Source organism: Epargyreus clarus, unplaced genomic scaffold (genome assembly GCF_041222505.1).
Source record: "Epargyreus clarus isolate Ecla_fem2 unplaced genomic scaffold, WU_Ecla_fem_2.2 ptg000016l, whole genome shotgun sequence".
NCBI lineage: Eukaryota > Metazoa > Arthropoda > Insecta > Lepidoptera > Hesperiidae > Epargyreus > Epargyreus clarus.
Window position 1 is genome coordinate 608,199 of NW_027332224.1, and position 17,875 is coordinate 626,073.

The window sequence follows — 17,875 nt, forward strand, 5'->3', positions numbered from 1 at the left end:
GAATGATATGAGAGATAAAAATTATTCTACATACTAAAGCGATATAAAGAATTAAATATAGCGTAAACTACACAGAAGCAGATATAATAAAAAAGACAGAAAGATAAAAAATTACCAATAGAGAACGTTGAATATAGACTAAAAAAGTGGTGAAACAGACAAATAAAGTAAGATAACATACAATGACAAAAACATGTAACATTCAGAATGGTAATATGAGATGAATAGACCAAAATAATGTATCAAACAAAAATATATTTTAATAACAAAAAAAATGTGAGCCGTCACGGGACGCCTGGCAGATGTGAAACATTGACATTATTTTGTAAAAGTAATATGCAGAAAAGAACATATTGTGATAGGAACTAAATATGTCATAATGATAAAATAAAATATTACGATTTTTTTCCAGATAACGACGACTATTTATTGAATTCGATTGCGCATGGCGACGCGTCGCCACACCGTACACACTACTGCATATAGACTGTATATATATACCATCGTATAGCGTGGCGACGCGTCGCCACGGCATGCGTCGCCACGCCAGAAATCGGTTTTACGTGCGGCTATAGATGTTTCACATCAATAAAACACTACAAAGAAGAAATACATTATAAAATTTAACTATAGTACTTTAAAAAAATATAAACAAAGTAAACCTTAATTGTACTTATCTAAGAATAATTTGCAATTTTATTTAAAATGTGTTACCATTTATGACAACTTACCACTGGCGGCGCTTTGCAACTTCGCCGGCGGTGGCGGCTTCCGATTCGCCGACGGCAGACTGTACAGTCCCGGTACAGTGCGCTTCGGCGCTTCGCACGCTGTTGCGGTGTTGTTTCGTGGCGAGTGGTAGTTTTGTGGCGAGTGTTTGAGTATCGTATAGAGTGTTGTTTTGTCGTGAATGGTAGAGTTTATTGACGGGGGGTGGAGTTTTGTGGTGAGTGGTAGTTTTGTGGCGAGTTGTAGAATGTTGTGACGAATGGTGGAGTATTGTATCGGGTCGCAATTTTGTGGCGAGGGTTTAATTATTGTGTCGTGAATGGTAGAGTTTTGTCGCGAGTGGTGGAGTATTGTGTCAAGTGGTAGAGTTTTGTGGCGAGTGGTAGAGTATTGTGGTGAGTGGTAGAGTTTTGTCGCGAGTGGTGAAGTATTGTGGTGAGTGGCAGTTTTGTGGTGAGTGGTGAAGTATTTTGGCAAGTGATGGTATATTGTTGCGAGTGGTCAAGTATTGTGTCGAGTAGTGTAGTATTACACAAAGTGACGCAATATTGTGCAGGGCGATGAAAGTGTAGTGGCATGTGGTAGTATTGTGGAAAGTGGTGAAGTATTGTTGTGAATATATGGGAAAATAGTCAATAATTTTGATGTCATATTTTCGTGTTATTTATGTGTGTGTATCTCATTGAATATAATGATAAATGTAATTATGTATATATTTGTAGCATATTTTTTACGTTTCGATAATTTTATTTTAGGATTTCCAATCGGAATTAAGCAGAGAATAAAATGGAATGTAATAGAAAATATGAATTTAACCAATAATTAAATGTGAAGTGATATTATTTTTCATACATAATTTGCAATTAATGATTATGCCAATCAGATTATTTTTGGATGCAAAAACGGAAAATGTGATTGATCATGTAAAACCAATTAGAAATATACATAATATATTAGAAATGTGTGTGTTATGAATATTAATTAATCGTATTCATTTAAGAGTGAAAATTATCAAAAATACAATTAATTAAATGTATACAAAATACAATACATATCGTTAATTTTAACGTGACGTAGACATACACAAATGTATTCGTATGTTAGATGTATATTTAGTAGTGACGATGATACCCGATGGTTACCGATGATCCACGACGCACATGAGAGAAAGAGAGAAAAGATACAAGTTAGTAATGTGCAGGAACTTGTTATATTATATGCAGTAATGATTTTGGCACTTAAAAAAGAGTTAAATGGCCGCATCCAGACGCTTGGCACTTAGAAAACCCCAAACATCTACAAACACAAATGTGTGGACACGTCGAACGCACTTGCGGCGAATTCCCTTTGATTTGCTAAATAATCGACACTCCATTGTATCGGTTACAAGTGTTTACAGACTTACACAAACCATGTGAAATGCTCTAGCTACAAGTTTGTCGAGGTTTCGCAAGATTGTGGATGCGGCAATAAGGCTTTAGAGATTATTACGAATGTTTTAGAAAACATTATAAAGAACTCTTATGTAAGTCCCATATTTAGGGCATATTTTTAAGTTATCTTTTAAAAAAATATGATTAACTTTTTACGTGTGCACACAAGTAGTCAGACTGACCAGTTTTTTATTTATTTTATTAGACTTAACAGAAATACATGTTATATTATGGTGTAATAATGTGTCCTTAAATATCTAGTGCTCACATGTAATTCCATTTATAAATAGTCACAGCATGCGATCTTTAACAGAAGTATGATAACTAACTATGGTATTTGGTAAGATTGGTAAGAGATTTCTTATATATAAGTAATTGTAATTCTTTAGGAGAAGCCTTATTATGTCCAGCGGTAGACTCAAAGGTCGATGAATGGATGGAATCTAAATATATATAACTCAAAGGTGACTGACTGACATAGTGATCTATCAACGCACAGCCCAAACCACTGGACGGATCGGGCTGAAATTTGGCATGCAGGTAGATGTTATGACGTAGGCATCCGATAAGAAAGGATTTTGATCAATTCTGCCCCCAAGGGGATAAAATAGGGGACAAAAGTATTACTTCGTAACGAGAGCGAAGCCGCGGGCAAAAGCTCGTTGTAATCATAAAGTTGTAATATATATCAGGTTAATATATAACGTACCGGGCGTCGCGGCGCCGGAGCCCTCTCCGTCGCGGCGCGCGGACGTCGGTATGGTCATCGTGCGCTTCGCACTACGAGACACAAAGTCTGGCTCGTCGGCGCCTTGCGTCGCTGTAACAATAAATAACAAAATAAATAAAAGAGCATAACAATCCTTTTTCAATATTCATGTATGTCATAAAAAAAAACTCCTCGGTAAATGTGTGATTCATCTGAACAAATCTTAAGTAGTGCTATAATTTAATCTGGGGTTCGTCCTTGGATTGGATTGTAATTTGACAAGTTTAATTTCTATTGATATCAATGAGGTTTTATATGAAGCAATTTAGGCTCTAGACAGACTGACCACATTTCGACTGCTATCCAACCGCAAATTGCAGTTCAGGTGCAGTTTGAATGCAGTTGACACGACTGCAATAGAACTGCAAACCAAACGCGCAGTCCGATTGCAGATCAATTGCAGTCGTGTCAACTGCCTACAAACTGCTTCCGAACTGCACCATACCCACCCGCTCGCACTACTTTAACGCTGCGCCTCAACGCGTATAGAATCCGCGTATGGTGCAGTTCGGAAGCAGTTTGGTGTCAACTGCATTCAAACTGCACCTGAATTGCAAATTGAGGTTGAATTGCAGTTGAAATGCGGTCCGTCTGTCTAGAGCCTTACCTTAGTTTTCGGGAATGAAAACCTACCTGGTCAAAATTTCAATCCTATCTTACAGATGTCCATGAATGGCAAACATATCACCAAGTCCATGGTATGCTTATTTGCCTTACTTTTGTACCAAAACGTTACCTATATAACAAAACTTTGGATGACAGTAACTTACCCTCAAGCGCATCACTTACATACTCTTTTACTAACTTAGTTTACGTAACAAAACATTGCACCTACAAAAAAATAAAGAACTTTTCAATGAGACGAATAGTCTACCAATTATCACTTCGCACGCAGGGTGGACTATGGCCTAATCCTTCTCATTCTGAGAGGAGATCCGTGCCCAGCAGTGGGACAGTAATGAGTTGATGATGATGATTTCCTTGTCTTCCCGTGCGACTCACCAGAGGGCAGCAGCAGACCAGCCTCGCGCGCCTCGTCGAACTTCTGCTCGAGCAGCGCCAGCTTCGGACCGGCCACCAGTTCCTTCTTCTTTAAGTCTTGTCTCAGTCTTTCACCTGAGGGAGAACAGAAGATTAGAGGTAGGTAGTGGGACATAGTGTAGGTGTGATGTCAGTTTAACAAACGTTCAACAATATGAAAACAGAAGATTAGAGAATGTATTTACAAAGTTTTAGGTATTAGTTGAAACTTTCAATGATATGAAAAGTATATTGGTTGGTATGCTTGCAACATAAAACTGATATTAAACGATCAATACTATCTATGGATATCTGTTTATACATTGGAATTACTAGTACATTGAAATGTTACATTTGGGTTGTAACTATCAGTGGAAGTATTTTTTGGATTTCAAGTATTTTTTCAAGTATTTCAAGTATTTTTTGGATGTCAGTGTAAAACTAAACCCTCATTTGTAGGGTCACAACTGTTGTCCCTTGGTCGCCATTTTGTAAAAAGGGTCGCAAATCGTTTTCATGCTCTACCAGGCAAGCTATTAGCCGCACAGAAAATGTATAAGAACAATTATGATCTCATATGATTGGTGGTGGCGGTGGCACGTGACGTGGTGGTGACGGTGTTAAGTGATATTTCTGAAAGTGGTAGTGATGGTAGTTATGGTGGTGGTGGTGACCTACCAACGTGCCGGTACACGTCGACCAGCAGCTGCACGGCCGCGTCCCGCACCGCGCCGCTGGGGTCCGCCACCAGCGCGGCCAGCCCCGGCACCGCCGAGCGCAGCTGGAGCTCCGCTGCACCGTACCTATACACCAAAATGAGGAATTAGAAACATCATCGACGTATTCGTGTAGTCATATTAAGCGTAGGTACGCTTTATGGCCGTTAAGAAAAGAAAAAGTGAGTGACGCAGCGCAGCGCCTCCTCGCGCGCGTGCGGCGCCTTGTGCTGCAGCGCGGCGCCCCTCCCCGCTACTCACTCGTGCAGCAGCGCGGCGACGCAGCGCAGCGCCTCCTCCCGGGCGTGCGGCGCCTTGTGCTGCAGCGCGGCGCCCCTCCCCGCTACTCACTCGTGCAGCAGCGCGGCGACGCAGCGCAGCGCCTCCTCCCGGGCGTGCGGCGCCTTGTGCTGCAGCGCGGCGCCCCTCCCCGCTACTCACTCGTGCAGCAGCGCGGCGACGCAGCGCAGCGCCTCCTCCCGGGCGTGCGGCGCCTTGTGCTGCAGCGCGGCGCCCCTCCCCGCTACTCACTCGTGCAGCAGCGCGGCGACGCAGCGCAGCGCCTCCTCCCGGGCGTGCGGCGCCTTGTGCTGCAGCGCGGCGCCCCTCCCCGCTACTCACTCGTGCAGCAGCGCGGCGACGCAGCGCAGCGCCTCCTCCCGGGCGTGCGGCGCCTTGTGCTGCAGCGCGGCGCCCCTCCCCGCTACTCACTCGTGCAGCAGCGCGGCGACGCAGCGCAGCGCCTCCTCCCGGGCGTGCGGCGCCTTGTGCTGCAGCGCGGCGCCCCTTCCCGCTACTCACTCGTGCAGCAGCGCGGCGACGCAGCGCAGCGCCTCCTCCCGGGCGTGCGGCGCCTTGTCCTGCAGCGCGGCGCCCCTCCCCGCTACTCACTCGTGCAGCAGCGCGGCGACGCAGCGCAGCGCCTCCTCGCGGGCGTGCGGCGCCTTGTGCTGCAGCGCGGCGCCCTCCCCGCTACTCACTCGTGCAGCAGCGCGGCGACGCAGCGCAGCGCCTCCTCGCGGGCGTGCGGCGCCTTGTGCTGCAGCGCGGCGCCCTCCCCGCTACTCACTCGTGCAGCAGCGCGGCGACGCAGCGCAGCGCCTCCTCGCGGGCGTGCGGCGCCTTGTGCTGCAGCGCGGGCGCGAGGCGGGCGAGCAGGGCGCGCGGCGCGGCGGCGCGGGAGTCGCCGAGCGCGCACACGCACGCGCGGGCCGCGGCGCGCACGCCCTCCTTCGTGTCCGCTAGTCTGTAACGCGGAGCGCGAAACATTACAAACAAATTTCATTTGTCTCCTTAAAAATGTTAACTTCAGTGGCGCAACATCAGTGTGTTTAGCGGTCCTAAACACAGTTTAAATTTTCCACCTTAGTTACAAACCTCCTGACCGCTTTCCCCCTGGATTGTAACGTTAGTGATACAATCCGCGTCGGGCGGTAGGAACAATTGCACCTCAAAGTATCAACGATCGACTCCGAATCGTATTATGTCCAACAATGGACAAATTATAGGCTAATAGTTTGGTATATATGACCATAACATGCAATTCAAGACCACTAGTGCTCACACTACGAATTTATAACGCATTTAATTTAGTATAGGAAAACAACTAATCATCAGACACCAAATAATCGTCTTTCATGAAGTCACTCAAAACCCCGTTTCTACCACTTAGAATCAAGTCAGACCTCCTCACACAACAACACATTCCTACCAGAAATTCCTTCAAATTATACAGAAATATTTACCCAACAATAACCCATAACTTCACTTTGCGCTCCCATGCATGCGATATTAAATCTGTAACAATAGGAAGCGACGGGAGGATGTTGCATCATCAGGACCGCACCCTGGCCGGTCATGAGGATAATGCGGCCCATTGTTTACCGATATGTACCGAACACCACTAATTACACAGTTGGAAGAGGCTACTAAAACTAAATGCACAGCTTAAGTCGATAGGTAGCGAATTTAAAATTTTGTTTGATAGTTACTTATATAAAATGGATGTAGTGATCATCAGATCATCAAAAAAAAATTTCTTAGTTTAGTCCGCGGACGGATCTGGTCCGCATACCTATCGTGTCATAGGTACTTTTCCTGTGATGCGTCTCAATTGTACTTTGTTTGTCAATTGTTGACTTTCAAAAACAATTATTTTGAATAAATGAAATTTGAATTTACGCGGATTGCGAAGTTCAGGCGCGTTTCTTGTCATGTGTGTTTACATCTACATGCGTGTCCTATCCGTACGCGTGTCACTACATCCTATCGTTGCATATACACATGCTCAAGGGTCTCAAAGTGACTGCAGCGAACTAATTCACGTGTATATTGGGACTTGCGTGCGGGTATAAACATGCATGACAGGAAAAGCGCCCTTGTAGTGAGTTAACTCTTATTCTGTTAAAAGATTCCAACATACAATATATTCCTTCACAATCATCAGTTTTTACTATAACATATCTTTATCCACTAATTTCCCACACTTTCTATACAAAAGACATTTTATAACTCAAATTAAGACAGCATTCCAAAAATTTTAAAAATAGAAAAAGTATTTAAAATTGACGGAAATTTCAATAACCAGCAATTATATGATATGTACATGAATTAGTGTGATGCTATTGCAACACGTGCGAGAGTAGGCTCTCGTGACAGGAAAGTCTCTTATACAGAACCCCGGACCAAACCAATACTAAAATAGTTAATCAAAAAATCCCAACTTCCCTATGATAACATTCTAATTCTAATACGGAAAGTTGAACATATATTTCCTTATAAACTTGCTATAAGCATGTAGTGTGATATTGAGTACATATGTAGATTGAATAACGGCGATTGAATTCCTTTGCAATGGAAATAAACTTTAAAACGACTATTAGTATGATCAACACCGATCCATTGTTAGAAACGGGTTTATTTTAGGGTACCGTACGAATTGGAATATGGTTTAAGTGACTGAAGGATTTAAAAAAAGAAGAACGCTTTCTACACTCCCAGCCCCACACTAGGATTCCCTGTATCGTGGGTGCCATGACACACACATAGACAAATACACAAACACCCAGACCCAGACAGAAATCTAAATTCATCATTTAGAAATCTCTCTGGCCGGGGATCGAACCCGAGACCCTCTGAGCGTCAGACCGGCATGGTGACCGCTCCGCAACGCGGGTCGTCAAATTATTGGTCGGGATTGGTGGTAATCCACCTGCATACAAAGTAAATATGGTAGAACAAGTATGGTTCGACTGGGGAGGTATTTCTAGCGTGAGGCAGTTCTGCATATCGGTGGAAGGGTGTGGATGCCGACTGATACATGGGGAGACAGTCTTAGTCCTCAGGAGTGGCAACGTATCAGTGATGGGCAAGTGGAACCTATTCTATGTGGAGATGATTGCAGATGTATGTGGGCGGCTGTGATCATATATTTGGTGGATCATATACTTTGAAGGTGGTAGAACCCTTTGTGGTTCGACTCCGGCGGCACCACCGCCACACCTATTTCTACCTAATAACAGGCGCTGCTGTGTGTAATTGCTCCCTCCAGGGCAGAGCCCGATAGAAGGGCATCGCGTTAGGAGGACTCCGGTTGTGTTCCGTTGGAGATCCCGGAGTTCTCCACCAAACGCTGAGGACGGCCATCGGGCGGGTTTTAGTGCGGTAAAAATCCCACATGACCAGGCGTCACTCCCATGGCGTCGGGTACATTTGGAAGGAAAAAAAAAAGGCGCTGCTGTGTTCCGTTTTGAAGGGTGTGGTCAGGGAGACAGACTTCCGAGGCGTTCCAGTTTAGTTCTCAGGGGTAGCGGCGCATCTGTGGCCGACCTCAGGTAGGAATGTCTAATCCTATCTGGGGTTGATTACTGATGTCCATGGGCATCAGTAAACTTACCATCAGATAGACTGCATACTCTTTTGCTACTCCTATATTACAAATTAAACTCACCTATCAATTATATGGGGCAGCACTGTGGGTACATAGTGTGAGAACTCTGGTCCCATCCGCTCAGCCAGCGCTGCGAGCACCTCCAGACCATTTTGAGCCACCTAGAAACATAGGGTTTGTTATTAAAAACAATAATTTATTAATAAAATAGACTAAGTAATTATGAACAATATAATAATGTATAAACAAAATTGATTGCGTAATTATAATTGTAAAAATAAGAAAGCGACTGTTTAAATTTATTGTCTACGTTACTCCCAGAACTTAGTCGAATCCAATGACACCTCATATACATGTTAAAATCCGTCAAGTTTGTACTGTATGGGATGCCTAAGAAGGAGGATATTTTACCCTCAGCAGTCGGGTAAAATAAATTATCTTAGGGTCCATACGGAACAGGAATGGGCACACTTGTATACATTCTCATGATGAGGACATTGTGCGGAAATATTTACGTATGAGTTATTTTGCTAATACTGCCAATATGCACCAGCGCTGTGGACAATGACCAATAACCCTGTGAGAGGAGACCGGGGCCCAGTGTTGGCTACCAACATTAATATTTAGCAACACTAATTATTTACAAATTTTGTAATGAAAGTGGAAACATTTGCCGTTTTCGACACGTAAGATAGAATACGTTTTTTTTAATTAATATTGGTAGCAAAAACCTTACTCCCTACAGTCCACAATCTAACATGATCCTTCGAGCCGGATTTGAACCAGCGACCCAGTGGGATAATAATGTGCAACAATTTCAATAATTTACATGCTTAAACGGTGAAGAAAAACATCTTGAGGAAACCTGCACACCTGAGAAATCTAAAAAAAAAGTTTTCAAAGGTATATGAAGTCTACCAATACGCACTTGGCCAGCGCGGTGGACTATGTCCTAATCCTTCTCATTCTGAGAGGAGACTCGTGCCTAGCAGTGGGATAGTAATGGGTTGATGATGATGATGAATTTCAATAATCCAAACAAAAGTGACTGCAATCAAGAATTTTATATGTCAAAATTCTGATCAACTAGATAGTATTATACCAAAGGTCGACATTAGATTTAATGTCAAGGGTGAGCCGAGCTATGTAGAGCAAAGGCAGGAAATCTATCATAGAAAGTGTAGGTAGGTTACAATATCTAAGAGGTATTAATATTTCTAGAGGTTCACAAATTGGTCACAGTTTCTACACGGCTTCTTCTCGATATACGAAACTTCTTAAAGTCGTGATAGGTAATTGAAATTTAAACAGGATTGGTAAAAAATCTACTTTCAGTAAAATATTTTGATTTGATTTGCATAGAACAGTACTTGAAGGTGGTAAAACTCTGTGTCGTCCGATTTCGGCGACACCACCGCCGCACGTGCCTTATAACGGCAGTGTTAAGAGTTGCTGTGGCTTGGTTTTAAGAGTGTGTTAAGGTAGACATACTTGGCTGAAGCATTCCAGTTGCGCAGTTGTTGTCCTCAGGGGTAGGGGTGAATCTGTGGCCAACCTTATCTAGGAATCTAATCTTACTGGGGTTGAATACAGATGTCCATGGGCGGTAGTAGCCATTTACTGCATGTTAGTTTGCTAATCCCATATTATAAAGAAAACAACATGAAACACAGGAATGAATACTAATCAATAAAACCATATGAAAAAGACAACAAATTCTTACGAAAATTAATCCAATTCTACTTCAAAGTTCACTACACTTCACACACTATCAAACCATTTACATTAATTACTACACAAAATTTCAGCACGTTGCTGAAACATTAACTTTGCACTGAAAACATTATTTTCCAACAAATATGTATCTATATATATAAAAGTCGGTCGTGCACAGTTACGGACAGACAGGAACTGACATTCATCTGAGCGTGCTAGATCTTGCGGGATAGGGGACTATTTGTGGAGCATTCGATATTTTGATGTACGTTTACCGATTTAGATCAGGGAAGTTTCTACTTTCAGTTCCAGTTTTTTTTCAACGCTTATGAGTTCTGCATTTTTACCGCAATAACTGCAGTTTGTTGTCTACATTATAATTTGTATGTCATTTTATGAGAATCCATGGTTTAATAACCAAAACTCCACCCAAATTGGATCAGTAGTTTTTAAGAAAATCGTGGACATACAAACTTCCATACATATGTATATCGAATACGAAACCTATTTTTTGAAATCGATTAAAATAGAAAAAAGTAGAATACATTGAACATCAATAAAATTTACTATAATTTTTATTTTGATCCAGTAAATTGAGAAATAAAAAAATGCGAATCTATTTTTAAGTGTCTCCAAAAGCCTATCTACTTAATAAATCCGACAATAACTAATCGACAGACGCCCACTACGAATATCATTTTTTAACAGGACTTCCTTATACAATATACGTCTTCACTAAAAAATAATTTTGAAAAAATCATCCTCAACGGTAAACAAGTAGAGCTCAGAAACATTACAAAAATACATTAATTTCATAGTGAATAAACTCGAGCGAAAATTATCACCCCAAACGACATCAGGCGACAATCGTACGACATTTATCATCTCGAACGACTTTGAGAGTAAGTGTCCGCGAGCAATGGGGCGTATCGTGCGAGTAATCGCGTAAGAATCAGACTGTGCATGATACATCGAGGCCCGCTTCAACAAGCGCTAATATGTCTATACTTTATTTAGTATACTCCTCATGGTATAAAGTAGCACAGTGGCTGAAGGTAGAACCTTGTGGTTCGACTCCACCACCGTCACACCTATTTCTGCCTAATAACTGCTGTGTTGATAGGCAGTGATAGCCTAGTGATTAAGAAACTGGATATCTCGATCGAGGAGTCCGAGGTTCAAATCTCAGACCTTTGAATTTTTAAAGTTAAGTGCGCATTAGAAATTTATTATCACTTGCTTAAATGGTGAAGGAAAATATCGTAAACCTAAAACGTAAATAAACCTGTATACCTGAGAGATTTAGTTATAAAAAAAACTCAAAGGTATGTGAAGTCCACCAATACGCACTTGGCCAGCGCGGTGGACTATGACCTAATCCTTCTCATTCTGAGAGGAGACCCGTACCCAGCAGTGGGGCTATAATGGGTTGATGATGATGAACAGCAGTGTTAAGCGCTGCTGTGTTCCGTTTTGAAGAGGTTAGTAAGATATTTATACTTATCCAAGACATTCCAGCTTAGTCCTCAGGGGTAGTAACGCATCTGTGATGGACTTCAAGACAGACTTATATTATCTGGGGTTGATTACAGATGTTTATTGGCAGCAGTAGCCACTTACCATCAGGTGGACTGCGTGCTCGCCTGCTACTCCTACATTTTGTTCCCCGGTCGAATCACACTGTTTCCAAACCCATTTCGAAGTAGAATGATGCATTCCCAGGTAGACCTCACGAGTAGCAGCTTATCCCTTTAAATACATATGGATTACCATACCCTATAGGACATAGTGGCCTCTCAAATTTACAGAAAACTCAGAACAACGGCTCCTAATCATAACAATCATTCCTCTCAATATTTCGACGTAGTTCGTACAAAATGCATCAGAGCTAATTCCGAGAGGCCTAATGAATCATTACGCCCCCGACACCAATTTCAGCCCCTCCGTCCAATTTTAGGATCGCTTTATACGATCACGACTAATTTAAACGACCTTGGGTACATTGAGGTAATTGGGGAATTAATTTTTTTGTGCATCGAATAAGCACATATTCCTTTTATCCCTTTATAGCGCGTAATATGCAATATCGCTAGTGAAATTAGACAGGCTTATCGGTAACATTTTAGTCGCAGCCATTCCTGGTAGGATGCCCTAATCAACCCGATATTAAATGAAAATAATAAAGAAAACCTCGTCTCCAGGGGTAGGGTACCTCAGGTAAGCCTAAAAACTTCATCATCAACCCACTACTATCCCACTGCTGGGCACGGGTCTCCTCTCAGAATGGGAAGGATTAGGCCATAGTCCACCGCGCTGGCCAAGTGCGTATTGGTAGACTTTACATACCTTTGAGATTTTTTTTTTAAATCGTTCACGTATGCAGGTATCCTCACGATGTTTTCCTTCACCGTTCAAGCAAGTGATGATTAATTTCTAATACGCACATAAATTTGAAAGACAGGGATTTGAACCTCGGACCCCTCGATCGAGAGGCCGCGTTTCTTAACCACTAGGCTATCACTGCTATAAACTTATCTGCCTAAAAACTTATCTGGGGTTAATTACAAATGTCCACGGCCAGTGGCACTTACCATCAAATGGACTGCTTACTCGTTTCCTACTACAATAAAACCTCACCTTAAAATTCCCAGCGTTCAACCAGCTGACGAGCGCGTCGACCAACGGCGCAGCGATCTCGTGCGGCACGTCATCGCGCCGGACGAGCTGGCCGAGCCGCTCGCCGAGCTGCTGGCGGAGGCGTGGGTCCGGGCGGAGGAGCAACGGCAACGCCGCCTCCAGCGTCGCCGGTTGTGGGTAGTGCGCCATCTGGGGACTGTTTGCGATTATTAGTTGCTGTGGCACCAATGTCACACCTATTTCTTAACAAACAAAGCTGCAAGTTAAAAGTCACCAATTACCTTAAAACCCTTTCCTATGACGAAACCGAAAACTTACTACATCCAATAAACTAACGCCCAGTACCAACATTCCCAAATGTTCTATATTGTGCCGTTCAGTGTCATATTCCCAAACTCTTCACCTACACACACACTTACATACCTACACATACACACCTACACCTCTCTTAATCACACATGTACACATACATACACCCACGTCTTTAAAATAATCTCGCCGTCTTAGTATTTACCTGTATAATAATTAAACGAACATAGGCACTGTTCTAAGCCATCCGGGAGAGGGCGCTGGCGACCTGTAACTCAGGTTCTTTAGACACCTATCACAGGCGCCAGGCTCTCACCACGTACATTTGGAAAACTGTCTGTTTCGCTTTGTCTCCCAACTGTTGTACCTAAGACCCTATAATACATCTTATGTTATTTCACTGTGAGAGCAAATAAATAAATTTTATTATTTATTATTTCTGCTTAAGCATTGTCAAGTGTTGCTGTGTTTTGGTTAGATGGGTCAGTTAAGGGCTCTCTCTGTTCAAGGGCACAAGGCATCATTAGGCGACCGAAGGACTCGGCCGGCAATAGTTTTTTATCGTCCGGTACTTATCATATCGTAATGTCCCTCTGGCCATAAGAGAAGCTTTCACAGTGAGAAATGTGTAGATCGTAGTTCAACATTTTCCTTTGTTGTCTAAAGCTTGTGACAATTACATTTTAAAAGTATACGTAAATAAAGTAAAAAGGTAGTACCTTCGCGATTTCTCTTTAACGCCACTGTGATTTATTTCTACCTTAAAACAGCATTGTTAAGAGTTGATGTATTTTCGTTTGAAAGGGTTGTAAGGCAGTCACATAGATGAGGTGTGCCAATTTAGTCCTCAGTGATAGCAACTCATCTGTGGCGGATATCAGGACTCTTCTATCAGAGATTGATTACGGATGACCATATTCGCAGTTGGCCAGCGCGGTGGATTACGTAAATTCCTCTCACCTCTGTGGCTCCGTAATGGCGACTATTCGGCCGTGAACACGATAGCCGAATGCACGTTTATTTTCACGGAAAAATCGGATTCGAACTCGCACCAACGTAACAAAAACAACCCAACTCACCTTTACGACGATACGTTGTCCAGTTGCGACTGCAAGCGATCCCGTGTTGTGACGTCACAGAGTGTCCCGAACCGCGTCACTCTCATCGCACACGCCAGGCAGCGCCACTGTGCCACGCGCCACCGACACACACACCACCGAACACCGACACTCACATATCCGTCACTCCTACGGGAATACATGAAACTGTGTTGAGAAACTCGAGCTAATGTTTTTATTGACGAATTTATCTAACCTAACCTAACCTAACCTAAACTTAACTAATATTATAAATGCGAATGTTTGTTAGTTACACTTTCACGCCTTAACTATATGACCGATTGTCGTGAAATTTTGTACACACGTTGTCAAGAGTCCAGAAAAGGACGTAGGGTAGCTTTTATCCCGAAAAAAGTACGGTTCCCGAGGGATACATAAAAACATCTCACCGCGCGCGAAGCCGCGAGTAAAAGCTAGTTCTCTATAGATTGCCCGAACAAATTAAGATGACCTCAGCAGCCTAATGTGCAAAAAATATTCAATTTGTAGTGATTTATTTCATTCGATTTCGACCTTAATTTTTAAAACGTCCCATTAAAACATCCCTCCCCCAGATAGGCGAGAAATGAAAGTCCTTTAAATAGGACGACCTCGTTAAGTTTTTGCCAACTTTCAGAGACTATGTATAAGCAATAGTATAAATCAAAGCAGTTCTAACCTAGTGGTTAAACTCTTAAACCAGATCCAAGGCTCGAATCCCAGGAGACGCGTGCCCAGCAGTGGGACAGTAATGGGTTTACAACCATGACGAGTATATATGATTTTAGACAAACATTATCGCGGAAAAACGAACTAGACATAGGGAAGATAGATTAATCTACCACTAGTACTTGTCAACGGTTTCTCCCCGCCACAGCAGTTTCGCTGTGACCACAATCCATGCAACTGGGTCGAAATATCGGCAATAAAGAAATTAAAAAATGCATATCGTGAGCACCCGTTACATAATAAAATGACGAGTATAAAGTTTAGAGACCCTATAGCTACACCCATGCTTAAAACGAAGTGGTTAATATCCATAATTAATAGAAAACTATTGTCAAACCAAAGCAATTTTCATTTTTGAAACGATATATGTGTCTCGCTCACACATAACAAGCGAATGAGAGACAACAAAAACACCGCCATTTTTAATACAATCTTTATTAAAACACTTATGTGCGCATATTAAATCAAGTGTTATCTATGAGCGCCGCCCACATTGCATATAATTTGCTCTGATCGTAAGAAATGCATGATTCTGATACGTTACATATGGTCATGAAAGAATTTATTGTCAATGCCACATCGGTTAAGTAATTCAACATTGAAATAAAAAATAATATATTGGTAATAATATAATTTTTATAACACTTTGTGGTTCGACTAGCGGCGGTGTCTGGCATATCCTCCCGCTATCCTCGCGTCTGAGGAACCCATGCAGGGACTCCCCTCGAAAACACAAAATGGGGTACTAACAAATGTGGTCGACCTCAAGTAAGATTAACAACAGCTTTATAAATATCTGTGGTTGATAGTTATGATGTTGATTTTCAGATATAAATGGGCACCAATAATCTACAGACGGACAGGCTCTAATATTATAAAAAATCTATCCTGTGTAGTAGTATGTATGTGTTAGTGTAAGAGCGGTGTGGAGCTATGCTCTTTTACAATCAGTTCACCTAACTTATGTTAAAGACCATAGCTCCACACCGCTCTTACACTAACACATACATACTACTACACCTGGATCTAGTTTCTTGTAGACTTTTCAGAAACGAAGACTCTATCTATACTTAATATTATAAAGAGGAAAACTTTGTTTGTTTGTTGGATTGTAATGAATAGGCTCAAAAACTACTGGACCGATTTTAAAAATTCTTTCACCATTCGAAAGCTACATTATCCACGAGTAACATAGGCTATATTTTATATGAAATATATTTGATAAATAGATTTTGAGACGGTACAAAGTATGCCGGGTCAGCTAGTAAGGTAATAAAAATACAAAAGCTTCTTTCATACCTTCCTCCCCGTAACATTGTTGACATCGTTTTTTTATGATATCCATCATAAAACACACTAATTTCAATCGAGTTTATCTATTAAAGACTAATTAAAACAAAACCTTTTAAAAAAGCCAGACAGGCCAGCCAAAGTCAGTAAAAGATTGCCTTTCTATACAGGTAGTGTCTACATATACATAAAAGGTTACACGCAACTTGTCTGGCCATATACCAACGTTAACAAGAACAATTCAACAAAAGTGTTCAATTACAATCCAGCTATAGTCTTAAGATGAGGGTAGCCACTCATTTATTCATGTCGTACAAAATATATAGGCATTTTCATAATATGGAAGTCTAGTAGTATCAAACGAGCATGTAGTTAAATTGGTGGTACTACCACCTGTGGACATGCAATCAACCCCCGATAAAATTTAATTCCTATAAGGTTGGCAACAAATTTCTCGCTACACTAGAGGACTAAGCTGGAAAGCCTCGGAAAAGTATGTCGCCCTTACCACACCCTTTAAACCAGAACACAGCAGCGCTTAACACTGCTATTATGAGGCAAAAACAGATGTGGCACGGCCCGCCGGAGTCGAACCACAAAAAGTTCTACCACCTTCAAAATTTTATCACTTTCAAATTAGATAGCTTTTCGTCTCTCTAAGGTATAGTCTACTAAGGTATACTCGTGGGTATAGTCCGCGTAAAACTGCTAGTCCGCTCTGAATATAGAAATGAATCGCGTCGCCATAGCAAGTTGTATGACTACACCTGCTCGCAACAACTTCAGAGCGGACTAGCAGTTTGACGCGGACTACACCATGGGTACATACAAAGACGAATAGGTACACAAACACCTAGACCCAGAACAGACACCCAAATTCATCATTCTGATGTGTCTGTCCGGGGATCGAACCTGGAACGCTCTACATTCGATCGGTATGGAGACCGGTCCAACACGCACACAAACTTACGATAAAATAGCTACGATTGAGTGTGAACATATGGTGTGAGCCCCACTCTCCTTGACAGTGAGGTCAGGCCAGTTTATAAAATGGCGCTGATAACATTGCAATTCTGCAACGGACGTGTGACATCACCGTATTGCGTTTGTGCGCGATAGATCAGTTATTGGGCTGGCTTGGTCCAATAATGAAGGTTGCAATGTAGACTAGGTCAAATTACCAAGGTTCCATATAACAAAAAAATAAAAACAAAAACCTATGTTACCCCTACAATTAGTAGAATCCAACGACATTTCATATGCATATGCTACAATCTGACAATAGAAAGCATACCAAAGAACATACATAAGGTTGAAAAAATTACCCAAACAGTCGGGTAATAACATGATAAAATTGAAAAAAAAAAAAATGATATAGCCTTGTTGCGTTTGTGCTCGCTTGCTTCGATTTAAGGTCACGGATTTGATATTATGATATGAAAGAGTATTTTGCTTGCTTTTGCAGTCGTCGTCCGTATCTTACTTATACTACTGGGCATAGGTCTTCCTACTCAGAATGGGAAGAATGTGTTTACTAAATA

General features: G+C 42.0%; 1 protein-coding gene across 1 annotated transcript in view; it reads right to left on the minus strand.

The window, feature by feature from the left end:
* Positions 1-17,875, minus strand: part of chb (CLIP-associating protein) — a 75,417-nt gene that overhangs the window by 47,441 nt on the left and 10,101 nt on the right. The window contains exons 2-9 of the mRNA XM_073081476.1: positions 14,298-14,465; positions 12,910-13,105; positions 8,617-8,717; positions 5,737-5,913; positions 4,630-4,754; positions 3,934-4,047; positions 2,872-2,982; positions 728-830 (exon numbers count right to left, since the gene is read on the minus strand). Of these exons, the coding sequence (XP_072937577.1) occupies positions 728-830; positions 2,872-2,982; positions 3,934-4,047; positions 4,630-4,754; positions 5,737-5,913; positions 8,617-8,717; positions 12,910-13,098 (920 nt within the window). The 5' untranslated portion in view covers positions 13,099-13,105; positions 14,298-14,465. The remainder of the gene's footprint in view (positions 1-727; positions 831-2,871; positions 2,983-3,933; positions 4,048-4,629; positions 4,755-5,736; positions 5,914-8,616; positions 8,718-12,909; positions 13,106-14,297; positions 14,466-17,875) is intronic.